The sequence below is a fragment of the Diaporthe batatas genome, assembly GCF_019321695.1.
Source record: "Diaporthe batatas strain CRI 302-4 chromosome Unknown Contig00009, whole genome shotgun sequence".
Taxonomy (NCBI): Eukaryota; Fungi; Ascomycota; class Sordariomycetes; order Diaporthales; family Diaporthaceae; genus Diaporthe; species Diaporthe batatas.
This window is the reverse complement of record NW_025408556.1, coordinates 387,148-415,071: the sequence shown is the minus strand read 5'-3', so window position 1 is coordinate 415,071 and position 27,924 is coordinate 387,148. Positions and strand designations below refer to the sequence as shown.

General features: G+C 57.9%; 8 protein-coding genes across 8 annotated transcripts; 3 read left to right on the top strand and 5 right to left on the bottom strand.

The window, feature by feature from the left end:
- Positions 1-1,219: 1,219 nt before the first annotated feature.
- Positions 1,220-2,641, bottom strand: KVR01_008254 (tubulin-binding prefolding complex subunit PAC10). Its single transcript, XM_044791969.1, has 5 exons — positions 2,484-2,641; positions 2,260-2,385; positions 1,972-2,083; positions 1,687-1,911; positions 1,220-1,606 (listed from the first exon to the last, which is right to left on the bottom strand). The coding sequence occupies exons 1-5, from the start codon at positions 2,513-2,515 to the stop codon at positions 1,496-1,498; spliced, it is 606 nt and encodes a 201-aa protein (XP_044643232.1). The 5' UTR covers positions 2,516-2,641; the 3' UTR covers positions 1,220-1,495.
- Positions 2,642-3,095: 454 nt separating this feature from the next.
- Positions 3,096-7,755, bottom strand: KVR01_007864 (uncharacterized protein). Its single transcript, XM_044786062.1, has 3 exons — positions 6,956-7,755; positions 6,009-6,461; positions 3,096-5,942 (listed from the first exon to the last, which is right to left on the bottom strand). The coding sequence occupies exons 2-3, from the start codon at positions 6,301-6,303 to the stop codon at positions 3,340-3,342; spliced, it is 2,898 nt and encodes a 965-aa protein (XP_044642842.1). The 5' UTR covers positions 6,304-6,461; positions 6,956-7,755; the 3' UTR covers positions 3,096-3,339.
- Positions 7,756-8,324: 569 nt separating this feature from the next.
- Positions 8,325-8,753, top strand: KVR01_008119 (uncharacterized protein; the record flags this gene model as incomplete). Its single annotated transcript, XM_044794492.1, has 1 exon — positions 8,325-8,753. One exon carries the CDS (start codon positions 8,325-8,327, stop codon positions 8,751-8,753), a length of 429 nt encoding a protein of 142 aa, XP_044643097.1.
- Positions 8,754-11,864: 3,111 nt separating this feature from the next.
- Positions 11,865-14,476, bottom strand: KVR01_007851 (uncharacterized protein). Its single transcript, XM_044781682.1, has 4 exons — positions 14,125-14,476; positions 13,424-13,776; positions 12,975-13,347; positions 11,865-12,911 (listed from the first exon to the last, which is right to left on the bottom strand). Exons 1-4 carry the CDS (start codon positions 14,177-14,179, stop codon positions 12,100-12,102), a joined length of 1,593 nt encoding a protein of 530 aa, XP_044642829.1. The 5' UTR covers positions 14,180-14,476; the 3' UTR covers positions 11,865-12,099.
- A 151-nt stretch (positions 14,477-14,627) lies between these two features.
- KVR01_007915 (uncharacterized protein) lies at positions 14,628-18,966 on the bottom strand. Its single transcript, XM_044790460.1, has 2 exons — positions 18,241-18,966; positions 14,628-18,182 (listed from the first exon to the last, which is right to left on the bottom strand). Exons 1-2 carry the CDS (start codon positions 18,514-18,516, stop codon positions 17,271-17,273), a joined length of 1,188 nt encoding a protein of 395 aa, XP_044642893.1. The 5' UTR covers positions 18,517-18,966; the 3' UTR covers positions 14,628-17,270.
- On the top strand, positions 15,110-16,834 carry KVR01_008296 (uncharacterized protein; the record flags this gene model as incomplete). The annotated part of the gene is made up of 2 exons (XM_044782544.1): positions 15,110-15,587; positions 15,711-16,834. The coding sequence occupies 2 exons, from the start codon at positions 15,110-15,112 to the stop codon at positions 16,832-16,834; spliced, it is 1,602 nt and encodes a 533-aa protein (XP_044643274.1).
- Positions 18,967-20,303: 1,337 nt separating the features above from the next.
- Positions 20,304-22,643, top strand: KVR01_007832 (uncharacterized protein; the record flags this gene model as incomplete). Its single annotated transcript, XM_044784336.1, has 2 exons — positions 20,304-21,651; positions 22,633-22,643. 2 exons carry the CDS (start codon positions 20,304-20,306, stop codon positions 22,641-22,643), a joined length of 1,359 nt encoding a protein of 452 aa, XP_044642810.1.
- Positions 22,372-26,548, bottom strand: KVR01_008306 (uncharacterized protein). The gene is made up of 2 exons (XM_044791725.1): positions 25,601-26,548; positions 22,372-25,406 (listed from the first exon to the last, which is right to left on the bottom strand). Exons 1-2 carry the CDS (start codon positions 25,948-25,950, stop codon positions 22,841-22,843), a joined length of 2,916 nt encoding a protein of 971 aa, XP_044643284.1. The 5' UTR covers positions 25,951-26,548; the 3' UTR covers positions 22,372-22,840.
- Positions 26,549-27,924: the final 1,376 nt, after the last annotated feature.

Here is a 27,924-nt window from a genome sequence, read left to right as displayed (position 1 = left end):
CTTCAGGACCTCCACGTATCAAACGGCCTAAGCTGTGAACACATTGTTCATTCCGAATACGACAGTATTTCAAAACTCATTGCGAACCACGTGCAATTAACCACGGATGATTTGTCTTTCACCGTCGAGGGACAAGCAATTACCGCATAGGGCCTCCCGGTTTTCTCAACTCGTGGTCACAGACTAGGCCAACAACAGGACATCGGAACCAAATAAAAGCGCATTGATGCCGGGGATTTGTAGAACACTGTAGTAGACCAGAATTCAAAGGTCTGTTTCGTGGCAGTCCACTCACATCAATCCTGAAGGATGACACAAGTCGACCGTGTCTAATCCATAGACGCTCCAGGATCAAAGACGAACTAGCACTGACCATGTTTGTGACTTGGTTTTTAGTCATGTGTTGGAAAGCCCAGATCCAGAGATGAGGATCATATTCCACCACGCCATTCTGTCTTGCTGTTGAGCGACATGGGCAAATCAAGGCGACTACTTATGTTGGCACGATTCGAGAGGCCCGGCATGCCAGACCGCACCGAGGCTTCGCCATCTATATTGCATGTGTGTAAGCCCAACTGTTTTGATATGGGGGGTAAGTGGCCTTTGTCATATTTCAAGTTTTCATCCATGAAAATACTCCTCACTCGTTCCCAGCCTCAAAATAACCTGACTTTCACTAAAACTCTGAGCCATAGTCGACTTAAACCGCTGTTACGCGACATGCCTTGCCTATAGGCCCGACCCAGCCTTCACCAGTACACAGGTACTTTGTCTTGTGTTGTGTTCACAATCCTATCACCTAAGTAGATTTCCATAAGAAATTCCGCCTTCAGGAACACATTGAGTATGGTGTCAGCTGATCCCAAGCTGCTCCCCTGGCCTGGGCGATGTAAAGGGTGGCGTATCAGACTGGACTAAGACGGCTTCTGACAGGAGGTGCGTCTGACATGGGCTTACAAAGGAATACATATGACACAGGCTGACGTCAACAATCCAATTTTCGAGACTGATGTGATGGTGTGAGCTGATGGCTTCGGAGCCATTCCTCTGGTTTTATACAGGATGGCTCATTTCCGCCCAACGCAAAAAGAACATGACAGGCATACAACACTTTGATAGTTTGAAGCTCCCCGGCGGTGAACCTGTATTCGATAGAGACAGGCAAGTGATCTAACCATACTTGTTGCGAATTCACGAGGACGGCGATGAAACGGATGGCTGGAAAGGCATTGTGGTTTCTATTTACCGCAGGCCGTCCCCACTACCTCTCATCATCCGAGTGTCCTTACGTACTGCTCGGTAATCGCCCTGAGTGCCCGGAATCTGCCCACTGGCTCTTTGAACCATGAGTTCGGCCTGTGGGCGGATCGAGTGATTTCGGTTCAAACCAAAACCCTCCCTCCCATTCGGAGGGATTGGTGACATGACCGACGTGATGGGGGCCCGACAAGGTCGTCTATTCTGCAACTCCTATCCTATCCGCGCCACGGGTAGCTCAGCCGCCGGCGGCCTTGTCGTCCTTCTCCTTGCTCTCCTCCTCGCCCTTCTCCTTGCGCTTCTGCACGACATCCCAGTTGTACACCCTAGCTGTTGCGACCTCCATGGTCTGGCGGAGGTGGGTGGTGTGAGTGCGAGACAATCAACAAGCGCAGGGTGAGGGGGAGGGGGCGGACAAAGTATACTTACCGTGATCTGTTCCCTCAGGAACTCGGCGTCCTCCTCGCAGTCCTCGAGGCTCTTCTGGGCCTTGCTCAACCTGTCGGCCAGCAGCGTCTCCGCCTCGTCTATCGGGTAGGCCAGCATGACGTTGGCGCCGAGCCAGATGTATACCTCGTCGGTGGGCGGCACCTCGGCCTTGGCGAACAGCGTGTCGTTGAGCTCAAACGTGGTCTCGATCGGGTCCGACTCGTCCTGAGTAGCAGTAGCTCATGTCAGCCACGACGCCACAAGGCCGGGGCCTGGGTGACATACTGTCCTCGTCTTCAGGAACCGCACCGTCTCCAGCGTCTTTTGGATATCTGGTAGCTTGTCCTTCAGGCCCGCGGCTCTCCGTTGCATGTTCGACTCCATGTACTGGTACTTCCTGTGATTCGATTGTCCCGCGTCAACCCACGACTCCTCTTCCTCAGGCCCCTCCCTCCCGCCCGCCCGCCTGTTGGACTATCCATCGCTCGCGCCACAACGGCAGTTGCGATCCCGTGGCATCCTGCAGCCTGGGTGGTGGGCCTCGGGGGTGGTGGTGTGCGGCAGCGGACTCACGCGATCATCTCCTGGAACTTGCGCAGTGTCGGTTCGGTATCGGCGCGCGAGGTCACATAGTCCTCGACCTTGTCGACGAACGGCGCATACGGTATGCCTCGCGGGTTGGTGGGGGTGTCCTTGCTCCTGCGGGCCAAACACTTCCCAGTCAGTCCGTCTTCCGTCTGCGCGCGAAAGAAATGTCTCCTCCTTTCTGCATGTTGGTAGTGGTTTGGGCTGCTTACCCCGGAGCAGCGGCTTTCCCCTTGTCTGCCATGTCGACGGCTGTTGCTTGGTCAGTCGGCGAAAGAGACGTCGGTTTGGCCCAAAGCTCTCTCTAATCCAGCCTGTGCTGCCAGCGCCCAGGGCAGCTTGATGGTGGGGCAGCTTTCTGTAGAAGGACCGCTAAGTCCAGACTGTATGCACCTAACGGGTTCAATCTTTCTCGCAGGTGGGGAAGGGGGTCGGCTTTCAGCGGACATGGGACCCCCCTTTGTTACATCAGGCTGCCGCCCCCTATACCCTAACCCAGACAACGTCCTACCCAGCATCGAGAGAAACAGCCCAGGGCCGCTTGTTGGGACATTCCAATGGGGCATCCACAGAGCCCGGCTGAGCAGTTTGTTGATAAATTTCCAATATCGTACTCAAGGTGCTCATGGCTGGCTTCGTGGCTAGAATCAGTCCACTTTGCAGGACCGCAGACAACTTAAGTCTGCAGAGCTGGTTTGCCAGCGAATCAGTGTCTCAAGTGCTACATATGGGAGGATATTATCAGGCGGTTTTATACAGTGCAGTAGCATCTCCGGTGATAGTTTCTCGATTGAATCTGGGCAACACGCAACTTCGGCTGAACTGCTATAAACCAATGACATTGCCTGTAATGCTTAACTCGATGCCACGTACATGACTTGGATAAATCTCGCTGGTGAACTTTTCGCAGCGGCCGCTAGAAATTGGTATCATGCCCCGAGATCAAAGCTCGTCCATCAAATAAACAATCCCAACGCCAATAAAGATGCAAGAACTCGGTCTGTGTACATTTTCAAGGGACAGCACACATGCAGGTGCAACACCCGCCGGAGTCAACGAACAAAGTCTCTAGTCATCCTCCTCACTGCTGCTGTAGCCACTCGCTTCCCCTCCTGCCGTGGCGCCGGAGCTATCTGGGTGCACATCCATGCCTTGTATTAGACTCCGGCCCGGCCGGCTAGAGCCGTGGGACAACTTGCGTACTCGGGGAACGAATGCTGCCTTGGAGGCAACCTTGGCGCCCATGCTGTGAACTTCGTCATCGTCGGAGCCGGGGGCGCCCCTTGTGAGGAAGTCCTGGTCAGACTGTTTAGGGTTCACTCGCTGTGAAATGGCCTCGAAGCCACCCATATCTACATCTGAATCGTCCTCCTCATCGGCAGAGCCATCTTCAAAACCCGAGTCTTCCGACTCGGTAGTCTCGGTAAATGGTGGATAAAACATCGCCGGCGGAGGTAGGGGAAGAGGCTTCAGACCCTTGTAACGCTGAGCAACAACTTGCACCGGAATCTGAGATGGTTGGTAGGGGCGCCGGCGCGATGCATGTGCCTCTATGTCGGCCAAATGCGCAATCCTGCTTGAAATCGAGGCGGCTGTCTCATTCGACCCAATGCGAACCAGGTGACGTAGAGCCCGCCCTGAACTGTGAATGGGCTGCTTGGTGACGACGAGAATGGCAAAATGGTCTTCTGGAGTCACACCGCCGAGCCCACACGGCTCTAGCTGTGCCGCGAGCGGCTTCAGCTGGGGCTTTTCTGAGTTGTCGCACCACGGGAACTCAAACCCGGTATCGCTCTCTGACAGCTCTCCGTCGTCGGTGACAAGTTCGGGCTCCTGGTCCATGTCAACATCTGTCTGCTCAGGTCCGTCGACGAGTGGTCGGAATGGGAGAGATGAGCCAGACATGGTGCGGTTTAGACCAGGAGATTCTGCCTCGGTATCCTTCGAGGCATTATCTTGGCTCGAGGATGCGAGGTATGTGGCAGGTGAGACGTCTCCTGGGTCGCCAGAGAGATCGGTACAGAAAGGTGCTCCGTTGTAGTAGATGATGGCACCATCGTTGCGTCGCTTCTTCCTCGGCGACGATCCGGATCCACTGACAAAACCCGTGGATCGAGAGTTCATGTTGCTGTTCTCAACGGCCCCGAAGGATGCCTGCGAGCCCGTCTCGTCCATGGAGGTTTCCGCAGATGAGGAACGGTTGTGCAGGAATAAAGGCTTGTAATGGAAGCCTTCTGACGAGACAGAGTTCTGGGGCACAAGCTTCGTCTGGTTGTGACTCTGGTCGGATGGGTCTGACGCGTGCTCGCTCTTCCTCTGCCTCTTCCGCTGGCCCTGTTCGTTTGAGCCGTCCGTGCCTTCTGTCTCGGGGCTCCTCTGCGAACTGTTTCCACTGCTGTCGCTGCTGAATTTCGTGCCTTCGACTCCGCCGCGCCAGCGAATTTTTCGGCCGTCCCGTGAAAGTTGGAACTTGGCCGACTTCTCACTGATCGCCGATCGGATGTAGCTAGGGGTCACGTTGAGAATGTGCAGCTGCGCCAGGTTGCACAAGAGATTCAAATGAATCCAGCCTTCTGCATCGATAGACACGTCCTGGGACCTGAATCTCGTCTCCCCAAGGTCTTTCGGCGCTGTCACGCCCAAGTGCCGAATGTATTGCATGTTCTCTGACGGGACCTGAACCCGATCAGGATCCAGGTCTCGAGGTCGAGTAGCTCTCTGTTCTGCAAGGTCACCTGTCTGCGGCGAGGCATATTGTCCGTTGTGTTCGTTACTTCCACTTCCACTGCCTGTGCGATCCCCTGCGACGTCATTCTCGCCATTGGAATTTGACGTGGACAGGTTCTCCGTGGAGGTCATCTTGCCTGATTCTATGCGAGCTTCCCTGCACGCTTCGCCCTCTTGGGGTGGTGCGAGAGCGATGACAGGCTCCGGGACCGAAAGTAATGTCTTGTTGCGGGAAAATCTGTGCTTCCCGGACATCCTACCGGTAAAGAGTTGCTCGAGCCTTCGCACGACCAGCTTCTTTTTCTCCTTGTCCGTCATGGCGACCGGCCGGGGAAACAGGCCTTCGGGAATGTCTTGCAGATATGTCTCCACCTTGTGATCCGTGGATGACTTTGTCCGGCCAAAAGACGGCCTCTGGGACAATGAATTGACATTTGGGCCATTTGAGCTCCGCCCGGTCGACATGGACGCGTAGGCGGAATCGACAGGCCGCGAGTGTGAGGACGACGACGAAGCATGCTTGGAATTCGAACTCGATCCCTGGAGTCGGTTGGCATGCTTGGAGCTCTTCTTTCCTCGCTGCACAGACGTCGCCGGCGAGCCTTCCAAGCTCGCAGCAAAGTCACGCAACGTTGACTCGAGCTCTCGCCTCTTGCTACCAGCTAGACCATGTACCTTGATTTCGAAAAGGCGGTCTTTGCGGAGCAGCTCTGGCCCAAATTGCCTATATCTTTTGAGCTCGTCCTTGAGCCGTTTGTTCTCGATGGTCAGATCATCGATGACACTCCTGTAGTCTTCAGCGCTACTGCTTTGCGCCATCGTCGGCCTGCTGTAGTTCTGAGAGTGGAGACCCGTCGGAACGTGGTGATACGCGCTCTCACGAGCTGGCGGTATCATCTCCTCATTGGACGAATCAGATTGCTTCTGATAGAATGGGGGATCGACTAAGTGCTCAGGAGTTAGCCAGAACCTGGGTTGGCACCTCCTCGACGGGACGCGAGAGTACGTACCATCCATAGTGGCGTGATCAAATGCGGCCGGGGCGTTCTTGTTGGACAGATCAAACCATCGTTTAGGATCGCTCTGACCCGTGTCGTGGCTCTCGCCCGAGGAATTCCTCCTGGGCGAACTTCCGGAGACGGCATTGCTGCCTGTCTCGGGCCTCATGGAGGCATCCCTGGCGAGGCGATGGTGTCGAAGGGTGACGGAACCTTCTGGCGAAGCCCTCCGCGGCATCGGGTGCCCACGGTCACTCAGCGTCTGCCGGAACTGTGGCCTCTTAGACTTGGGTTCACTGCCGGCCATAATGTCTGGTATTATGCCAATTCTTGTGGTGACTCAAATCGGAGCAATGCAGCATGGCGTCCAGGACATGCCGCAACAGCACAAGAACGCTGTGGTGATCAAATGCTAACAAGCTTTGCTACCCAAGATGATTCTATCGAAGGGCCTCGAGTAGAACCCTAGACTATCATCAGCGGCTGTATACCTGGTAACGGTGGTTGGTTGCTCGAAGCGTGCTTGATGGCATCCTCAAGAGGCAAGGCATGAGGTGAAAAAAAAAACAGTGCAGGATTCTGCCACGCCAGGGGACGTCCAGTCCCGTGTCGAACCATGTTGACAGGCGAGCCCCTTGGCAAGCAAGACGTAGGGACTACCGTAGGTGCTGCTGGGAAGGGGCCAGCGGGATGTGTATTGTGGAAGTGGGGAGGGCGGGGGGAGGAGGAGGATGAGGTTGTTGAAACCATCATCAACGTCGTCAAGGTCCATGTGGCGCTGTGCATCGAGGGTGGGACAGATTGGGAGCGTAGGGGGAGGGCAGCAGCAGCAAGACCCCACAGGGAACCATGCGAGGACGTCGGACTGGAGTCGTGAGGGCCCTGGCGATCCCGAACGTGCGGGCTGGAAGGGGGTGTTATGACGCAAGAGGGTGGGAGAAGAAGGTTGGTTTCCATACCTTGCTGGTTGGTGGGATGAGACGACGAGAGCGAGGCGGGGAGTTACGACTCTCGCGAGGTTGGTTGCGAAGGGGTTGGGCTATGGATGTGTATAAGCGGGCGGCGGGTGAACAGATTCGTGGCCGTGTTGCTCCAGGGGCCAGTCGGTACTGTGTAGGTCGACGATGTTCATTCAAAAATGAAGCAGGACATGAGCGTATGCCTCGCACAACCTCTCGGCAAAAGCTGGAGGGGAAGGAGGAGTGTTTTGTCGGGCCGGGCGTCGTAGGGGCCAGCGGACAGCGCAGGCAGACTGTGACGCAGCCCGGGGGGCAATCACGATGAGAATCGAGATTCGTGAGGTGTGCAACTCGGTACTGGGTACTCTGTACGACACGGAAGGCTGCGGCTTGTAAGTGACGGAGACGGGAGAGAGGGAGGGGCACGAGTGTAGGGTACAAGCAGGGTGTATGAGGGCCTCTGAGAGCCTCTGCCTGCCTGCCTGCCTGCCTTTGGAGAGGGGCCCTCAACGGTGGTGAGCCGAGACTGCAAGCAGCAGCGCCGCCGCATTGAGCTGCGAATTGGCAGGAAACCAGGTGCCAGGACGGCCTCGATCCGATTTTGCGCGTGTGGAAAAGCTTCAGATGCTCAGATCCCAAGCTGTGGCCGCCGATGAGGGACGGGCTGCAGGGATGCCAGCGATCGGGGCTCATCGCACACTCGGCCCAGGGACACCCTGCGCTGGGCCCAGTGGGCTCCACACCCGGGGTGGCAGCAGCGTGGACCCTTGGCCAGCTACGCCCTCTGATTGGGCCGGCCCGCCTTATGGACAGGCTTGGCGCAGTGCCTGGACCCCTACTGTGCAGTTTGATTTATACTACAATAGTCAGTCTCCCCTGCCTCGGGCGCATGCTCAGAGACCTATACTAGTTGTCCCTCCAGCACCCTTCTCCCCCAGTGCCGGTGTCAGCCCTGTGTGCACGCATCGCGACGGAGGTCTCATTAGACAGCTCACAGCTCTCACCTGCACGGGCTGACGGGCTGGCAGGTCGGGCTGGACACGAGTTGACGAGGAGGTGAGCATGCTGCCCTGCTGCCCTGCTGCCCTGTCGCCCATGACCTGATTATGACGTCATAATCACGGCCCTGGCTGCCAGAGCAACTGCTGCGGATGGGGCCTCTGTGCTTCAAAAGAAACAAGCCGCCATCCACCTGGCCTCCTTCCCGATCGCAACTTTTGCCTGTCATCGACGTCCACCAGCACATTTGCAACCATGCCAGCCAAGCCAGCCAGCCATTCAACGCTCAATGCCAGCAAGCCAGCCCGCACAACCCGCACGACCCTGACACAAGCACAATTTTACACAGTACTGACTGGTTTCGGTCAAGATGCCCGTTCTGCCCGCCAGCCGCCTGGGCCTGCTGCTCGACACCTGTCTCGATGACCGCTGTGTTGCGTGCCAGCAGCACTCTCGACCAGTAACACTCTCGACTGCTGACCGCCCGACTGCCCACAAGGACCCTTGGACCCTGGACTCACCTCACCACCTCCGACCTGGCCCTGCTCCCGAGCTTGTTCCTGAACATCCGCCCCGGTTTACGACATTGTGCGATCTGAACCGCCCCCTGAGATCGCCTCACCGTCGGCAATCCCTCGACTCGGCCATTTGCGCCCACATACGCACACGACAACATTCTCGAGACTTCTACAATGGCCTTGTCATATTACGAGTTGGGAACTCCATGGGCCCGCGTTCTTTTTCGATCTGTTCACACCTCGTCGATAACCGCTCTCGCCTGAAGCACCAGAGCGCTTGAACGGGGAAGCTTTCTCTTGCGGCCAGTGAGCCGGACTAACATTGGGCCCCACACGACGGGAATCTCCTCTCTGAGCGAGTAATCTGCCCTGACAGCATCTCGATCCCACCGGCGTACGGAGCAGCCCAGCACAATGACGAATCTTCGCATTCCCTCCAAGTCTGACCTGGGTGCTGACGAACCCCGAGACTATCCGTACGGGCCCGCGACATGAGTGTCGTCACTCTGACCCCACTGGCACCTGCATCAGTATCATGAGATTAAGCCTCAGGTCGAGGGAGACATCCTCACACATGACATGTTGGCGCAGGTTTACTGGGAGCGTCCGATCCTTCTACTCGTTTGAGATCAGCACGCCCAAAGCGTCAATTTGGATGCACTACTTGGTTCCGTGCCGCTTACGGTAATCTCGTTGGCGCAACCCTCAGGAGATCGACAAATCTTTCGACGTCATATAAGGGCTCCTGCCTCTGTTTCTCCTGGTAGACAATAGGACATGGCACAATGGCTAGTCCCCCATTCGAGCTGGGACGGTCACCACCACGTGTAAGTCGACGCACCGAGGCAAAAGACAATGCATCGTTTCTCTCCACTTAGGAGTGGATTGGGTAATGGCAAACTTCCGAGGTGTGCCGGTGAGGCTGCCGGGATAATAATACTATGCTAGGCTGGGTAGGTAAGTGTGTGGGTCGCCGACTGACGGCCCTAATAAAGATTGAGATGTGTCGGGTGGTCGCGATTCTCTACTTTCTTCACTTCCGGATTGTCTGGATCGCTACCACGGGCAGATTTGGCGGGCTGGACCGAAGGACTGGGGAGCTGGGGAAGCAGTCAAGCACAATTAGAGCGCTTCAACCAGCCTGCCGCCTGGAGCCTGAAGCCTGAAGCCCGCAGACCACACTCAGCCCACCTGATCCAGATCGGCGCTGTCAAGAGTATGTGCGATGCGACCGCCGGGCCAGGGGAGCTCTAAACCCACCCCAGTAGGGCGCGTGCTGAGTTTCCATGCGCGGCCGACCGATCTCAGAAGCACTGTTAGAGCAAGTGCAGATTGGTTCGCAGACCCTGAAAATCGAGTTGACGGGATCGATCGAGATAAAGGGCAGGCAGCACAGAGTCGCAACGGACGAGGTTGACGCGCACCTCTGGACCTGCGTGTCGATCGCATCAGACAACTGTGCTGTCCTCACTGTCCTTGCTGGTCAGTAACGCAAATGAACGAGGGCGTTCCAACACGGCGCAGTCATTGCCGGCGGTGGCGGCTGTCGGAGAAAGAGGCAGAAGCCTCTAACATCCCCGTCCGGGCCAGACTGGTCTCTCCTGTCGTCTCGTCCAGCCTGCCACCTCGGCCGGCCAGGCAAACAAATGGACCGTTCTAGACCACAACCACGCGGGAACTACTGCCATTGTCTTCAGCCGCGTGCCCAGCGAGCATGTCCCTGTCTGTTAACAACATGTCTGCATGTGAGCCCTCCCACCCCTCTGCCCCTCTGTTCCTTTGAAAACCCGCGACAAGATCGACAATCGATGGCGAGATCTTGTCTCGATCTGGGTGAGAAACACTTGTTGGCCCAATCAGTCGGAGGCAAGCCGAAACCATACCTGCGGTCGCTCCCGAGAGTCCGGCCTAGATTCACGTTCAGAAGCAATGCCGACCACTATATGCATTTCCTGCATAGGTTCAGACGCCCTACCTGCCTACCCAACTACCCCATGTGTGTCCTCGCGTTGACCCGTGCTGTCCGCCGCCTGGCCACCTGGCCACCTGGGGGGCTCAACATTTTCGACCCCACAGCCCCGGAGTGATTGCCCCGAGCGAGCCCTCACGATAGCGTCGTCCACCCGTCCACTCGTCCAGTCTAACAGACAGTGTCGCGCAATGCGCTGTCCGAACCCCGGTCCAGTGTGCCCTCCGCAAACGTGGCTGGCCCGGGCCAGTGGCATCCCGGGGTGAAGCTAAGCTGGCAAGGTCACTTCCCCCTACACCTGTCAAGGTGTAGGCCAGGCCAATGCGGCTAGACGCCCGACAGTTTCCAGCCGTATGCACTGCTAATTGTCCGGGGAACATATAACAAGCTGGGTGACAAATATGCTGATTGGACACCCCCTCCTTCCGTCCGCCTGAGGATCGTGATCCACGCCCGGCCGGCCATGTGTGGTTTACCGCGAGCGAATGGGCAACTGCTTGCCCGTCAAGCCCGCCCAGCCAACTTCTGTGTCTCACCATGGTACCTGGGTAGCAGGGTAGCCAGCCTCGGGCCTGACGCCTTGCATGCCATCTCCATCGCCCTGATCGCTATGCGATCGATCAAGCCACCGCGGGGCCGGGTGGCTGTTGTGTCTGTCCTCCACACCCAGATACCTTGCCTGTACTGTAGGTACAGCATCGCGCCCGACTTCTGGGGATGGAATGTCCCAAGGGCATTCCAGAGCCTCGCGGCGGTTCTCGGCGCGCTGGTGCTGCATGCATAGGGTCTGTATTAAATCGCATCGATCACTTCTGTGGAACATTTTCAGATCTGGCTACCTACTTAAGTAGGTACCTAGATCCGATGCATAATGCGGTCTGCTGCTCCACATGATGTTGGAACCCCAGTCTAGGGGGCATCTGGAGTACATCAACACTCATTGCGCCCGTCAGCACCTAGAAAGGCCACTTCAAAACAGTTTGCTTTTGTTTCTTTGCGCTGATGACTGCTGGGCTGAGCCAAGAACGGCACAGATGTAAGAGCCTCTCACTCACGGAATGCGTGTCTGCCCGAAGGCGACAATGGACAATTTTGAGACTGTCTGTAGTGACTCATGTTATTTTCCGGTGCCGTGCAGAAATCTTATTTCTCACAATCAACACGCTTACATAATGCTACTCTCATCATCTTGACGTGCACATATATACTTCTCTGCCTGGATTTGTAGTCGCAAAGCGAGAAGTCAGGATGAGTTCTAGGGGCGGTATGTCCTAGCCATAAGAACCACAAGACCAAATCACCCTGCAGAAATGCTTTTCAGTTGGCTGCAAACTAGTCAGTCGTCTTGCCTTGCTAGGTGTTAGAAGGCGCTCGTTGGTATAACGTGCGCGCAGCAGCGGTGGCCGACAGGGGGAAACTGAACTTCTGGTCGATTTTCGGTATTGTATTCCGGCGGGAAACCCCCTCTGCGTGACCCGTCTATGTATTGTCTATCAGCTCTGTATGTATATCATTTCTTCATCCCATCCCGCCGTAGAACCCCTTGATCCCCTGAACCCCAGTGCTAGCTACCCATGCCAATCATCATTCAATTCACACCCACACGCCCGTACTCACACCACACAACGCCTTTTTTCACTTTTGCTTTTATTGTTTGTTTATGCCTTGACGAGCAGGCTCTTGCCCGTCATCTCCTCGGGCTGCTCCAGGCCCATGGCCGCGAGGACGGTGGGGGCGACGTCGCCCAGGACGCCGGAGTCGCCCTTCTTGAGGCTCCAGCCCTTGGGGGCGTTGGCCATGACGAAGGGCACCTTGTTGGTGGTGTGGCTGGTCTTGGGCTTGCCGTCGGGGAACTTCATCTCCTCGGCGTTGCCGTGGTCGGACGTGATGAAGAGGATGTAGCCCTCCTTCTTGCAGGCCTCGTAGATCTTGCCGATGGCCTTGTCGGTGGCCTCGACGCCGACCAGGGCGGCCTCGTACACGCCGGTGTGGCCGACCATGTCGGGCGGGGCAAAGTTGTTCATGACGAAGGGGAACTTGTGCTCGCCCAGCCGCTTGGCGACCTGGTTGGCCACGCCGTCGGCGGACATCTCGGGGGCCTGGTCGTAGGTGGCGACGGACTTGTTGGATGGGACGAGATCCTGCGACTCGTCACGGGTCTCGAGGTTGAACACCTTCTCGACGCCGCCGTTGAAGAAGAAGGTGACGTGGGCGTACTTCTCCGTCTCGGCGACGTGTACCTGCTCGACCTCCTGCTTGCCGAGCCACTCTGCGAGAACGTTGCCCATGTGCTGGGGCGCGAAGGCGATCTCGAAGGGGTAGTCGACCTTGTACTGGGTCATGGTCACGAGCCTGTTGATCTTGGGGTACTTGAAGTCGGGCCTTGGCGATCGGTCGACGTCTCCGAGGAGCTGTGTGATTTGTCGGGCACGGTCCGATCTGTAGTTGAAGAAGAAGACGACGTCGTCATCTATTATCACACGCCAGTTAGTACTGTTTTTAAGGAGCGAGTGGATGCGATGTGAACACCTACCCTTGATACGACCCTCATCGCCGTTCACAATGATGGGCTTCAGGAACTCGTCGTTCTCGCCCTTCTCATATCGCTCCTTGACGGTGGCGACGGGGTCACTGCTGGCCTCACCCTCGCCAAGGACCAGGCCCTTGAGGGCGAGCTCAACTCTCTCCCACCTCTTGTCACGGTCCATGGCATAGTAACGGCCGACAATGGTAGCCAGCTTGCCGACGCCGAGCTCCTTGATGGTGTCCAGCAGCTCCTGCAGGTAGCCGGCGCCAGACTTGGGGTCGGTGTCACGGCCATCGCCGAAGAAGTGGATGTAGACCTCGGGCACCTGGTACTCCTTGGCGGCCTCGAGGAGGGCGTACAGGTGCTTCTGCTTAGAATGCTGGAGGGGCAAGGGCTGTCAGCGGCTTGCGAACACTGACATTGTGCCACGAAACTGTTGTCGAGTGTATACTTACCACACCACCGTGAGAGACGAGACCGCACAGGTGCAGCCTGCCGTTGCCGTTCTTGGCAGCCTCGAGCGTCTTCTTGACGACAGGAGTCTTGCTGAACTCGCCATTCTTGATGGTCTGGTCGATGCGCACAACGTCCTGCCACACAACACGACCAGCGCCAATGTTCAGATGGCCGACTTCCGAGTTGCCCATCAGGCCCTCGGGCAGACCGACAGCGAGGGAGGAGGCCTCGAGCTCAGTGTAGCCGGTGGCGCTCTTGGCGAACTCGTCCATGACGGGGGTCTTGGCGTTGGTGATGGCGTCTCCATTCTTGGGAGAGTCGGCAGAGGGGACTCCCCAACCGTCAATGACGACTGTAGGTGCGCAGAAGCATTAGAATCAGCCATGAAAGCTCGAGGTAGATCAGGACGAGACAAGAAACGAGGAGGTAGTCCGGCCGTTGGCTGGTGGCGCTGGGGCTCCCAGAGCTGCCGTGCCGCTCCCTAGCAGCTCTCTCCCCGTCGGCCAGCACGGGCATCCCCATCTGCGCCTGCACCTGCGCGCTCCTTTCCCTCTGCCCCCGAATCTTGCCTTCGTTGTTCATGATCGGCAGTGGTTTGGGAGGGAGATGCTGGTGCGCTAGTGGGAGGGGAGAAGGGGGAGGTGGATGAAGGGCCCCGACTTGCTCCTACTGCTAGAAGGGTTTGGGATCAAAAACGTACTCAGGCAGGCATTCTGGTCTGGTTTGGTCATCTCGTCTGCTTTTCTCTTGGACATAGGGGCGAGGAGGAGGTTCGTGAGGTGCTCTAGAAGCAGGGTGAAGGACAGGCGTCAGAATTGCAGGTGAGAGATTTAAATAGGAATACTTGAGGTTTCAAACTGGTTCGATCCAGCTGCTGTCACACGTTTGTTGAGTGATTTCTGGTCGGTGGTGGGGGTCCAAGTTGGCATGACCTGACGTCGCTCCCGCAGCTCTTGGACTGTACGAACAGCGATAAGCCACGGATAACACCGTCCTCCCGTCCGTCTCCATGCGGGGAGAAGACAGTGCGGCCACCAGGCCGAGGGGCATCAGCTCACTCCCCGCGACTGGGTTTTCTAAGGGCAAATGCTCGCTCGCTGACCGAAGTTCACTATGCTCGCTGAATCCCGATGGTTCAGTACAACCTGCCTGCCGGCGCAGTCCACAATAGCCTCGGACTGGAGTCTTTCGCCCTTGGAGGATATAATCAAAACACACTCCTATTGTCACACCAGGAGCACATCTTGAAGGAGCGTAAGGCATTGACGAGTACCCGGGTTGACAGGCCACGCTGGCCTTGATTGAATTCTTGCTCACGAATCATTCGTCGCAGGCTCCGAGGGGTCAGAGTTGACGGCCTGGTCTCAGATAACATCGAAAGCTCTCTTAAGCCTTCATGTTTCTTAGGTCCCCTTACCCACCTATCTACCTGTCGGTAGGCACTTAGATACCTAGGTACCCACCTGGGAGCTAGCTGAGGACCCAGGATTCGCAGAAGGTGCCTGACTTGGCACACCCTTGTACGGAGTACCTAGGTACCCATAGCTAGTCACCTTATTCGCACTTAGCTGGGGCTAGCTCTTAGACTTGACTGCCACAAGTTGGACATTTGGACAAGTTTAACTACTTTCCAATAAGCCAGCATCGTGTCTCTGCCATTTCTCCCACACTTGCTCATTGCAAAAATGGCGTCCTCGACGTTGGGACCAGATGCAAACTCACAGTCCCTCCCCGGCGGCCTCACCCCCGACTCGGTCGATGTCCCCTCCGAGCTCTTCACGATCCTCTCCCGCCTGCGCTACACAGACAAGAACGGCGCAGCCACAAATGGCGACGCCGACTCCAGCAAACCTGCATCAGGCGCGACTCCATCCGGAGGTGCGGACACTACAGCCAAGACCGCCGACACCAAGACACTGTCTACCAAGGATCTCACTGCTGCCACCGACCCGCTGAAACATAAGATCCAACGCGCCCGCGCCGCAGTGCACACCCTGCCCGATATCACCAGGACCATCGCGGAGCAGGAGGCGGAGATCAAGGAGTGGCAGGACAAGATCGAGAGCCAGCGCAAGGTTCTGCAGCAGCTGAAGGAGTTCGGTATCCAGTTCAGCCATGGGAGTACAGATGTCGAAATGGGTGGGACGGGTGCGCAGGGAGGAGGTGATTCTTTGGGCTAGGAGCCCAGAACTCCGACTCCTGATGCTGCTGCGGATAGCCTTGAGGTCTCGGCCATGACGGACAGTGACCTGGACGATGCGTCGACGTATACGATGAGAAATGGAGGCGCAAATGTGTCTAGCCCCCTGGCTCCTATGTCCAGAGACCGGCATATTGTCCTCGAAGTCGGAGGCGATGCCAGCGGGGATACAAGTGATGTTGGGCTTGATACCACCGCCTTGGAGAGGTCGTTACGGGTCGGCATTGATACCCATGGATTGGAAGGCCAGACCGGAGCGATGCCCCACGCAAGAACACAGAGACACCTTTCTGATGCATCAGAAGCTATTCCATTGCGGTTTCCGCCTAGTCTGGGGCATGAATATACCCTGGGAGACGATCCCTTGGGCCACGCAAGCTTCTATGAGTCCCCGGACATCGGTCGAGATGGACAGATGACCGATGCATCTAGCTTATCAGATGTGCTGGACGAAGAGGCTTTCTTTTCCCCTCTCATCGACACTAGGCAAGAGGAGGGGAATGGTGCAATGGGTCACTCGAGTGCTTCAAACACGGCCAACCAGGTACACCCTGACGAGACCCATGAGCGAACTCATGAGGAGCATGAGGCGACTACGGCCGCCAGTATCCCCAACGTCGCGGATGCGGCCGAGAAATGGGATACTGCCGGTTTGGGAGGGATGGAGGAAGACATGATGGCGGGGACACCACCACCGCCTTACCACCAACCTCCAGACTATTCGGCTACCATGCCCCCCACACAAGCAACTGCTTCCCAAGGAAAGCAAGTGGAATTGGCCGCCGAAGTCTCGGAGAGACAAGATCACCCAGAGGCCGAGACCCCGCCCGCACCACGCACGCCGTCCCCGAGAAGGCCATCCAAAGGCCCCTCTGGCTCATCGGCGAGACAGCGAACGCGGACCCGCAAGGCCAAATCCCGACCTCCTGATACAACGTCGCCACCAGCCACCCGGAGCGCCAAGAAGAAGAAGGCAGCAGAGGCAGAGGCAGAGGCAGCAGAGGCAGAGGCAGAGACAGCAGCCACACAAACAGCCTCGCCACCCCGACGCAAGAGACCGATCAAGATCATCCTCCATTTCAATCGCAACAAATCGAAGACCAAGACAGACGCTGACGTTGCGCCGAAGCCTGAGGCGGCAGGGGAGGGTGATCCGGATGCCGATGCTGATGGGGAAGCTGACGCCGATGAGGAGGTGGTCCTGTTGTGAGACGGCGGAGGTGAAAATACGGCGTTGGTCTGGTGAGATTGGCGTGAGGTCCCTGGGTAAGGGCGGCCTCAACTTGCCAATGGACTGATCCATCGTGACTTGGGCATACATACCTACAGGCCTGAGGAAAGAATACTTTGGGGCCCACCGCTACGGCGACTCGAGATAGGCCATATCAATTTAGATGACTCGAGATATAAGAAGATCAACCGTTTTATTGCAGTGCTATGAAGCCGTGTTGGTATACAAGTGGTATTAAGTTGGGAGAAACCGAGCCAGGGCGGAAGTTTTATTGCGTAGCTGCTCACTCCCTGCCGAACCGCCCTGACTCCCACATTATGCTTTACCCAAGAGCCCAACGCCGTGCGCACCAATAAGCCCCCTGTTTTACATGTCATGTCTTTATGTGCCATGTCGATAGACGAACTTGGCCACATCAGGTGCGGATGCCCGCCCTCCGGAGGATATCCTGGGTACTCAACGCCGGGCCGCCCTTGACGGTGGTCGTCCAGAAGTCCTCGGGCACGGCGTGGTCGTCCCCGGCCAGCCTCCTCCAGTTGGGGCTCGGCTCGGTCTTGAGCCAGCCAAAGTCGTCGACGCGGTCCCACTGGTTGCTGCCGGCGCCGTTGTCCTGGCCCCGGCCGAGGAAGACCTCGGGCAGGGGCGCGACCCGCACGTCCTCGCAGTCCTCGATGATGGGGTGGCTGCCGCACCACAGGTAGACGGTGACGTTGCGGCACTCGTGCATGCGGGCCTGGCGGGCGTTGACGACCAGCACGCTGTCGCGCACGCCTGTGATGTGCGCGGGGCCCGCGACCTGGCCCGCGATGACGAGGCTGCCCGAGATGTTGCGGACGGCCAGCGTGTTGAAGGGGGCGGCGCCGCCGCCGCCGCCGCCGTGGTGGACGCCCTTCTTCTTCTTGCTGGCAAAGGGCGCCGACATGTCCAGCACGCAGCCCCGCAGCTCGGTCAGCGTGCCCGACGCCGTGGCCCGCGACGCCGTGGCGGGCAGGATGATGTGCATGCCGCGGTGGTTGGAGATGTCGATGTCGCGCGCCTGTGAGAAGCTGGGCTTGCGGACCCCGCCGCCGCCCTGCGAGGCCATCTCGGCGTTGTAGTCCTTGGCCCCTGCTGCCGAGCCCGTGCCTGAGAAGCTCGGGAGGTCGCCCACGGCGTCTTTCGTTTCCGCCTGCACGGTGGCGTCGCTGTCGGTTTCAGCATCGGCTGGTGCCTTGTCCTTGCCGGCAGCAACCCACGAGTCTTTGGATTCCTGTGTGAACTGGAAGCCGGTCGTGGGGCCCAGGCCTCGGCTCTGGATGTTGACCTGCTCACGCAGGGCCTTGAGGGCCTGTGGTAATGTGTCAGAACATTGAGGATCTCATATAATATCAGAAGAATAGACAGACCTGGCCATAGATCATCTGGTCGCGAGGGGGCGCGTACTCGGAGGCATCGGAGACCTCATTGGTGAGTCTGGAGATGCCAGCAAGCACATGGTCTGTGGCGTCCTTGCGCTCACCGGCGGTGGGTGAGATGTCGGCGAGGTTTGCGATATTCTCTTGCAGGGCTGTGGCTTGGGCCTCGAAGTGTCTATAAAAGCGTTCCTTGGGATCCATTTCGGGTTTCAGACCTGGGAATCCCCCTTGGTAAGCCATGGGCCCACAAAGCACGGTGGTCTCCATTGTGTGATGGTATTGAGACAGGCTAGGTCAGTCTAGTGCAAGATGCAACGAGGTTTTTGGGTCGGCAGCAACTGTGTTTTCCAAGGTTCACAATCTCAACATTCCCATGCGTACATCAAAGTTGGCCACATGAGAAGTGGAGGAGATGAGGCTCATGCAGAGAAGGTGAAGGGGAAAAAACAGAGTTCATATAAGACGGTAGCTACACTAGGGGAGGGAAGGTTAAGGTTTCGGCTTACAAGCGCGAGCATCAAGACTGAGGGTGGTAGCTTAGACGGATGTGCATAGGCACAGTGACGACATGCACAGCCGCTGGTGGTCTCAGACAGTGGGGTGATGGATCATGAGCGTGGTGCAAAGCCCAGAAGAGGCTTAATGTCCAGAATAGGCGGGCGTGAGGAGAGCTTGGGGGGTTGGTGGTGCTTGGTGGGCTGTGTGGGCTGGTGAGCCGCCGAGAGCTGCTGCTGCAGGAGTGTACGTACGGAGTGCTGTGGTACATCTGTACATAGCCCTGCCTCATCTCACACGCCCCAGTGCCACCTAAACACTAAACACACAAACATAACGGGAAGGTGGAGACCCCGCTTTTTGCCTCTTGCTGGCATCTCGATTCTGGGGTAAACAAGGGGCACGATCACACCTTCTTCTGAGCTGCCGCGACTCTTCCTTTCGCATGTTGTCTCGAGTACGGTGTGTTTGTTATTCACTGACTGCAGCTGCTTCATGACCATCAACCGGTCACACACGGAAAGAACGCACATCAATAATTAATTGTCTGGCTCATCGTTCGATCATGATGTATTGGGCACTTGCAGACAAGACAGCATGGCAGCGTGGCAGCATGGACTCCCGCACCGGCGTCCAGGCCCTAGCCCGATCAACACACGTCTCATGCTGCTGCATGGCTGGCCGTCCCTAGTCCATGACGGTCCGAATGGAGCGAGCGTTGCACACATGTGCTGCAGTTCCCCCCGCACTGCCGCTGGACCCCTAAAGTCTACCTAGTCAGAGCACCAATGCGAGCTGACGTAGTGGCTTGCCCGGGAGGGCCTCAGGTGTTGATTGCCGGCCCAATGACTGACCCTCGAGTCGTGACGCGGGTGGGATGGGTGGTGGGATGATGTTTGATGGCTTCACAAATCCGACTCAGACTGCATTACAGCCAACGTGGGCTGCAATTTGCCCGGTTCATATGTTGTTATTTTGCTTTTATCCACACATACTGCCTCGAGGTAAAACGTAGAGAGCGTGGTAAATATCTGTCTGAATATAAGATTGGTCTAGGCCTGCAGAAGATATTGTATCCGTGCTTTTCATTCACAAAGTGGAACGACAATTAACGAGTGAGACCTGATGGAATGTGGGGCAGATGTGCTCGGCAAGCACTCCACAAATAATGAAAAGCAAGGGATGCTAGAGAGGGAAAGGAAACAGAAGAGGCATGAGCTGCTTGGATTGCAACATTCTCTCTGTTCACCATAGCAGCCCAGGAGAAGGTTAGATGGCCGTTGCGGCCTTCAGCCGTTGTGAGTGCGATTAGGGCGATCGTCAGTGGCCGTGTTATGTGGTTGGCCAGAGCCCAGACCTACCGCCCCACCTCGATAACGATAAGAGCCTCCTCACCCGATACAATTGCATGGGTTTGTTACTTTTTTGTTTTTGCAGCGTCGTCCACATCGCACTCACTCATCCATCTCACAGGCTGTTTGTTGCTGGGCGTCCCCCAGCCCTTGCCGTTGCTCTGCCCCCTCCCACTCAATGGCTTCAAGGGCCTGCCCTCTAGCACCATGCGCATCCCTCAGCGAGAGATAGCCGCCGGCCTCCGCCGTGGCCTGCACTCAAGCGCCAGGCCCGTCGCCGCCGCCCGGCCCGCGCTACGAGCCTTTCACCAGACCTCGCCCGCCCTCCGGCCCCGACAGCGCTCCTTCTTCACCTCCAACCCCCTCCTGGCCAGGGACGCCGACGGCGATGGCGAACCTCCTGCCCATACTACGCCGCCGCCCCAGCCGAGCCAATACTCCCAGCAGCCGCCCGCCGCCCGCTCGAGCAACAGGAAGAAGCCCGCGAAGCCCGCTGCAGCAGCAGCCGCCGCCCCCAAGAAGTCCCTGAGCAACCCGCTCCGCCGCGTCGTCAGCATCGCACAGCAGCCTGGCCGCAAGCAGACGGGTGCCAGGGTCGACAGCACAGGGTCGGGTGTCGAGCATCCCGAGGAGGACCCGAGCACCAAGATCAGGGCGATATGCGTCGCAGAGTCCTTCGACATGGACCTCGTCATCCGCATCCTCACCGAGCACTGCTACCAGCTCGACCCGGACGGGCTGGGCTTTGACACCGCCGACGTCGTGCACGCCCGCACCCTGGGCGCTGGCGACCACGGCGACGTCTTCGTCTTCCCCTCGGGCACCGTCGTCACCTGGGGCCTGCCGGCCGAGGTCGGCATCAACATGGCCCAGGGCACCCTGCTGCGTGCCGCCCACAACTGTGACCTCGAGTCCGCCGAGCGCGAGAGCCTCGACTTCGAGGTCGACGGCTCCATGACCACCAGCACCATGCGCCGCGACAAGGTCATCCTCGGCATCAAGGAGCCCGCGGACGACGGCGTCGCCGACGGGGCCACCTACTACCCCACCCTGGCCAAGATCGCCTTCTCCTCGGGCCTGGCCCGCAGCACAAAGATCGCCTTCCTCGAGGCCCTCCTGAGCGCCTACTTCAAGAGGACAAAGGAGATCCCCACCCAGCTGGTCGAGGGCCGCCTGGGCGTGAGCAAGAAGTTCATCCTGCAGCGCACCGGCGAGCTGCTGGAGCTGCGGTCCCAGCTCAACCTCTACTCGGAGCTGACCGACTCGCTCCCGGACATGTTCTGGGACCAGAACTCGGAGCTGCGCCTCGAGCAGAACTACGACCAGGTCGGCAAGGCCCTCGACGTCCTCGACCGCATCGGCCTGCTCAACCAGCGCATGGACTACGCCCAGGACATGGCCACCGTCATGCGCGAGATGTACGACACCGACCACGGCGCCTTCCTCGAGAAGATCATCATCGCCCTCATCTGCATCGAGGTCCTCTTCGAGATGAGGCGCATCTTTGTCGAGTACAAGGACTCGATGGAGAAGGAGGACCTCCTTGCCATCGAGCGCGCGAGGACATGACGCCCCGGGCTGGAGATGATAGACTAGACACCGGGTTCCGTCACCCGACAGTGACAGCCACACACAAACAGATACAAGCGCAGCTCCATTACCCCCCCCCCCTTCCCATATCTGTACAATAAGGATAGAACGAGTGATATGATGTGCACGGTTGGCGTTATGGCTACATATAGAAGAATCTCCAGTTTTTTCTCATGCAACAGCACTTCTTTGAGCGCCTCGGACTGTTCCTAACATGCTCTGTCAATATCTTGCTTTCTTTTCTTTCGTAGAATTCACGCAAATGACCTTACCTCCCTTGCAGACACCTTTGTCTAATTAAGCTTGTGAGTAAGGTAGACCGGCAGACGGTAACACAATATCACCGTGCCCTGTCCGTGGCGCCCAGACCAGACCAGACAGACCAGGTTCAAATGGACGGTCCTGCTAGGAATCCGGCCTGGTGGGTCACGGCCGGTCGCCCCGGCCGCTAGCGTGCCCGCATACCGTTGGGGATCGGCGCGCTCTCCCGGCCGGACATGCAGGGGTGATGGGCGGTAGTGCATTGATTCCGAGATGGCGGTCGGGCGACGGCGATTAATTCCAAGAGTCTTTTCCCCGGGGCCGGCCCCGATCACCAATCAAAAAATACCGGATCCCACTTCACATACATACACACACAACATTCGAGATGCACACGCACATTGGAGCAAGGAGCGAGTGACAATTGACAACTGAACAAGCGTTCTTTTTCATCCTTTCTCTATACGCAGCAGTAAGTAATTAATGGAGCTCTGCAATTCGTCAAGCCACCAAAATCGTCTTTTACATGAGCTGGGGTATGAAATAAAGGAACCCCTGCCTCCATCATCAGGTTTATCCGAACCATGAACTCCGATCCCCATTTGCACCCCGGCAAAGAAACGTCCCTGCCGCTCCGTACTCTGACAACAGGCATACGCCATGACTTAAGGATGTTTGGGCTAAGAACTTATTTGAACATGACCCGAAACAATGTTGTGTGTTTGTGTGTTTTGAGTGTAAATGAATACCTCATGGTTTTGCGAGCCTGCTCTCCGCCTTCTGCGCGGGTAGCATCCAAAGATGGAACTTTTTCATACACCAGACAAGCCCACCAACACGTGTATTCCCGTATAGACACCCTGCCGGATAGGCGGCAGGTACTGACCGGCGCCCTACGCCGGCGCCTGCGGAGGAATGGCCGCTGGAGAGGGGGACGCACCCGGGACTGATGCCGGACTGGGGGAAGGCTGGGGCACACCGTTCAAGCCACCCGCAGCCGATGGCGGTCGAGGACTGGGTGACGACTGGCCCACCCCTCCAGGCATGTTGGTCCTCATGTGGCCCGGCGTGCCTCCCAGACCAATGCCTCCCAGACCCGCTACGCTGTGATTCTGGATCTTGTCACTGAACGCATTCATGCGCGCCGCGGCCTGGTTCCTCGCCTGCAGCTGTTGCTCGTACTGCCGCTGTGGTGACATTGGGTTTGCCCATCCGCCTTGACCCCCGCCGGTCGCAGGGCTGTGAGGGGCGCCTTGTTGCACCCCATTGGAAGGGTAGCGGGGGACACCGGCGTGTCCGCCTGGCTGGCCTGGGGTGCCGTAAGGCTGCCCCCGAGGCATTGACTGCTGTCCTGTGCGGGGCGAGTAATTTTGTCCAGCCGGATATGGCGGTACCTGTGGAGACATGGTCCGCGGCGGGATCGAGCCTGCACCATTCATGTGAGGAGCGAAATTTGGGGCCTGCTGGTGGAATTGGGGCTGCATCCCTGCCTGCGGCTGCTGCGCGTTGTAAGCCCCGTAGCCCGAAGGATACCTCTGCCCGGGGGTGCCAGGCTGGGGCCCTCCCGGATAACCACCCGCCATCCTTGGCTGGCCAGGACTTGCCTGGAACGGCGGGACTGCTGTCGGATTACCATACGGCCTGCCCTGCTGCATTGCCTGCGGGGTGTATCCATTGGGTTGTCTGAAAGGTTGCCCCGAGACCGGCCGCTGATGCTGGGGCGTCATGCCTGGCATGGGAGCAGATACCTGCCGTGAGAAGTTTGGAGGCATCGGCGGTCGCGCCGGCGACTGCTGGTAATGATTCGGCAACGGGACTGGGGTCTGGTTCTGTGGCTGATATGGTCGACTATAAGGCTGGCCTTGGTACCCCGTAGTGCTGTGGAAGCTTGGCGTCCGTTGTGGCTGCCGGGGAGTTTGAGCCGCCTGCGCGGATTGTGAGTGGTGTCGGTGCCTGGCCGATACATCCTCCTCCAGAATGCCTCGGAAAACATCACTGCGAATTTCGATCCTTGTGCTGACATTGAGCTCCTCGAGCTTGTCCGAGTTCAACCGGGCAACGGCGTAGGGTGGCAGCGCCTGGATGATAACGGCAAGCTGGTCCCTCAACATCTGGTAAGTATCTCGTTCCTCATCTGTAGGCTCCTGAGCCAGAGGCCCATTGAGCATGTCAGCCTTGGCAGGATCTGCCGAGTTCCGGTTCTGGCTGGTCGGCAGGGTCATGTTGCGGTTTCTCTGGTAGGAAGAAAGCGTCTCGATGAGGTCGGAGATTTCTTGGAGGGTATCGTCAACTTCTTTCTCCTCGTCCGATTTCTTGCCCAACACATCATCAATGCTCAAGGCCGGGTCCACTAGGCTATCATCCCAGTTCTCCACGATTTCGGCGATTTGGTCCTCGTCGATCGGCAGAGGAGCGGTGAGGTCATCCGCAGCGTCGCCCTCCTGCCCTGCCAGTTCCGACTCGATCATCTGCTCCATGTACCTGTGGCCGTGGCGCTGGTACCAGATGCGGGCGACCTCGCCCGATGAGACTATGGCGCCACTGTCGTCCTTCTCGGGCGCAAAGCTGGAGAAGGCGCCGCGGAACAAGGCCTCCATCTCGGTCATCTCGACATCAGCCGTCGAGGGTTTCTGGCCCGCCAGGCTCAAGGTACGCTCGCGCTGACGCGATTTGTTCTTGGATGGCGGTGTCGCATTGCTGTAGTCCAACCAGACGCCGGTTGTGAGGTCCGCCGAGAAGTAGGAGCCCTGCCTGTACCTCGACCGCTCTGCCAGCTCCGGGTGATAGAAGCCCAGAATCTTGCTTTTCGTCGTGGTCTTTGGGGCCTTGGGCGGTTGTAAGGGTGGCAGGTTGGCCGGTGATGGAAACAGCTCGCCCAGAGTAGCGACGCGAGCTGGCTTCTCCGATGTGGCTGATGGAAGAACGTTGGTCAAGGACAGGCCGTTGGGCAGTTGGACGTCGGGCAGAGGCTTGACGATGCCTTCAGGGTGGTCAGGGTCTGTAGTCCTCTTGGGCAAACTAGAGAAGAGGGGCCTAGGCTGCTGCGCATTTCCGAACAGGGTCAGCACAGAATTGCCATTCGATAGCCCTTGTGCAACATCTTCAAGGGCCGAAGCGGCGTCTCTTGTAGTGGACGGGGCAGCCTCGGGATACGACATCTCTCGACTGTGCAAAGCCATGGCGGTGTCTCTGAAATTGTGAAGTTGTGTCAGGGCGTCCTCGTCGAAATTAGCAGCGTCGGCAGACTGGGCGGCTCGCATTTCGGCTATCCTGTCCCGGATGACCTGCTTGAGGTCAAGGACGAGCTGGTCGAGCAGCTTGTACGAGTCCCGGCTGACCTTGTCCTCGATGCACTGCGCCTTGGAGTCATCGTCGGATTTTTGTCGCTTCGGCTGGGGCTCTTCAGTAGTGGAGGGGTCTGGCAGCGGTCGCTTCAGAAGGGAGGGCGTTGTGTCGTGCCTGGACTCGAGGGTAAGCAAGATGTTCCGCACACATGTGGGTGAAGGGTCCGCCAGCTGAAGGGCTGCAATTGGATGGTAGTGAGGGATGGAGGGGGACTTGAGGTGAAGGAAAGAGGGGGGCAAGCGATGTGAAGTGATGGCATGGCATGGCATGGCATGGCATGGGCATGGCGGAAGCGGGCGGGCGCGTACCTCTGTAGGACGCGGAAGTAATCGCGGATGAGTGAGCTCTCATCGCGTAGTGGACGTCGGTCGCCATTGACGGCGGGCTTGGCTTCTTTGGCATCGCCGTCTCGGTGGTCGCTGGCGTGGTCGGGTTGGTGGTGTTCTTGGTCGGGATCGCGGGCGGCGTTGGCGTTGGCGTTGGCGTTGGGGGACCCGTTGATGGTTGGCTCGGCAGGAGCATCGTCGCTGGCCTCGCGTTTCCGCTTCGCAGATGGATCAGCGGGTTGGGAGTGGTCGGATTGGGGTTGCGACTTGGGCTCGGGGTCTGCAAGGCCGTTTGGCTGTGGGACAGCGACGGCATCGGCAGGCGAGGCCATGTTGTCGGCCCTGTCGCGATGCGATGGGGTGCGGTGCGGTGATGCAAGGCGAGGGTGGGGGGCAGGGGCCTGGGCGGAATGAATTTTGATGATGACAAGGCCGGGGGAAAACTGGAGGTTCGTCGCGCTGATGTCGCGTCGGTCGGCGGTGGCAGAAATGGGGGATGGGGGAATGGGGGGGGGGTTGCTGGACTGGACTGGGCTGGGCTGGACTGTCTTCTGTGCTCTCTTTTTTTTTCTGCCGGTGCAGCCAAAAGCTAACAGAACCGTAGGCAGGTAGGCCCAGGCTCTGGCTGACTACGGTCCTGTCCGTCTGCTGTCCGTCCGTCTGTCTGTCTATCTCGAGGGACGTGGGCCGCTGGCTTAGCTCATCAGCGCTTTGGAGCAAGGGACCGGGACCCGCAGCAGCAGTTGCAGTAGCAGTAGCAGTAGCAGCGGGCGGAGATGCAGAGAGATATCAATGAGAAGGGATGGGGGTTTCATCGATTCAACTCGACAAATTATCAAGGCAAACGGCAGGGCCAGTCAAAAAGGGCAGTGCATGTCAGGGCGAGAGTGATATGAAAAATGGCCGTGCAGCAGGTTTGCAGGTCAAGGGAGAGAGAGAAAACAGCCTTCTGCGCTGCAGCTCGCTCTCATCTGCCTGTCCAGTTCCTTCCTGCCTGTCCTACCGGCAGGCCAGCATCAGACCAGACCAGACCAGGCCAGTCCAGGAAGGCTAACCTCGGGCGCTAGTCCCTTTTTGGCGGCGGGCTCGGAGAATGCTTTTTGCGACCCATCCATCTGGCCTCGCTTTGCCGTCCTGCTCTTCTCCCCTTGCCTTGATCCGTTCGTTGCTTATTAAATGGCGATATGTGGCTTCTGATGTTGGCTGGACGGTTGTTGTTTTAGGTGTTGTTTCTTGGTGGTGCCGCTGCGGTTGTCGCCGTTGCTGGTACAAGGAGTAGACCATTCAACACCGTCTCCATGTAGTCTACAGTATTGATTACATCGACCCGGATGGCCGGGTGCATAGCTCTAGCCTACTGCGGAACCTTGGGACTTTGACAGGCCGCAGCAAGGTGTCAAGTGTGCATACCTCTGATCCGTGGTACTTGCTGCAACAACATGCAGAGCTGTCAAGAGGAGAGACGGCAGGCAGTCGATTCTAATCCCCATGCAGGGCAGGAGAAAATGCCTGTCCTGCCGTACACACAAGTTATTATTTCCACGGGCTACAGCACAAGACGCATTGCAGCAGAATCCCAACCCCTTGCCACGCATCAGCCTCACCCACAGCCAACTTGGGATGTACTACGGAGTACGACAGACAGTACGGGTATAGACAAAGTCAGCATTGCACGAAACATTTCTCTCGGGTTGAGAACAGCCGGGTGTATCATGCGCCATGGATCCAAAACAACCTTGGAAAAGAGAACACACCCGATTTGGTCAACCTGCCCTGGTTCAGCAGCGTCGACACCACGAAGTCCACTCCCAACAAACATTGAGGTCGATAGCCGTACGCCATCCGGCTGACAAGTCCTCACCCCAGTCTGGTATGGCTGGCACCAGAAGAACAGGCATAGCCACATCGGAATGCAACTGGGCTGTGCCTGTATCAAGACCCGTTGCTGGACTCCCTGGCCGCGGCTAAGATGGAGCCGTTCCAAATAGACGCCGACGCCAGCGTTCAGGAGACTGGTCTGGACAACCTCGACAGGCTCCTCTTCGAACCAGAGGTTCCCAGAGACGGTGGGGAGTCAGCTATGCGCAGCACATGATCCACTAAACACAAAAGTCGTGTCCGAGGTGGAATGCCCGAGACTGGACTGTCATAGGCGGGCTCTTGTCGCTGGGAGGTCAAGTTCACGGCCACGGTCACGGCCACAGTCGAGGTCGAGGTCGAGGGCGAGGGCGAGGTCGAGGTCAAGATCGAGGTCCTGTCCGATCAGGGGACCGCGCCTAGCTTTATGATTTCACACGGTATCGTGG

What these genes read in the sequence shown, in the direction of transcription:
- KVR01_008254 (XM_044791969.1), bottom strand. Translation starts at nt 2,515, where the DNA reads ATGGCAGACAAGGGGAAAGCCGCTGCTCCGGG. An exon ending in AAGTTCCAGGAGATGATCGC is followed by an intron (nt 2,084 to 2,259) that starts GTGAGTCCGCTG and finishes ATCGAATCACAG; the next exon opens with GAAGTACCAGTACATGGAGT. An exon ending in GGTTCCTGAAGACGAGGACA is followed by an intron (nt 1,912 to 1,971) that starts GTATGTCACCCA and finishes ACTGCTACTCAG; the next exon opens with GACGAGTCGGACCCGATCGA.
- KVR01_007864 (XM_044786062.1), bottom strand. Translation starts at nt 6,303, where the DNA reads ATGGCCGGCAGTGAACCCAAGTCTAAGAGGCCACAGTTCCGGCAGACG. An exon ending in TGATCACGCCACTATGGATG is followed by an intron (nt 5,943 to 6,008) that starts GTACGTACTCTC and finishes CTGAGCACTTAG; the next exon opens with TCGATCCCCCATTCTATCAG.
- KVR01_007851 (XM_044781682.1), bottom strand. Translation starts at nt 14,179, where the DNA reads ATGTCCAAGAGAAAAGCAGACGAGATGACCAAACCAGACCAGAATGCC. An exon ending in TCGTCTCTCACGGTGGTGTG is followed by an intron (nt 13,348 to 13,423) that starts GTAAGTATACAC and finishes TTGCCCCTCCAG; the next exon opens with CATTCTAAGCAGAAGCACCT. An exon ending in CGATGAGGGTCGTATCAAGG is followed by an intron (nt 12,912 to 12,974) that starts GTAGGTGTTCAC and finishes GTGTGATAATAG; the next exon opens with ATGACGACGTCGTCTTCTTC.
- KVR01_007915 (XM_044790460.1), bottom strand. Translation starts at nt 18,516, where the DNA reads ATGGAGACCACCGTGCTTTGTGGGCCCATGGCTTACCAAGGGGGATTC. An exon ending in ACCAGATGATCTATGGCCAG is followed by an intron (nt 18,183 to 18,240) that starts GTCTGTCTATTC and finishes ACATTACCACAG; the next exon opens with GCCCTCAAGGCCCTGCGTGA.
- KVR01_008306 (XM_044791725.1), bottom strand. Translation starts at nt 25,950, where the DNA reads ATGGCCTCGCCTGCCGATGCCGTCGCTGTCCCACAGCCAAACGGCCTT. An exon ending in TACTTCCGCGTCCTACAGAG is followed by an intron (nt 25,407 to 25,600) that starts GTACGCGCCCGC and finishes CCTCGAGTCCAG; the next exon opens with GCACGACACAACGCCCTCCC.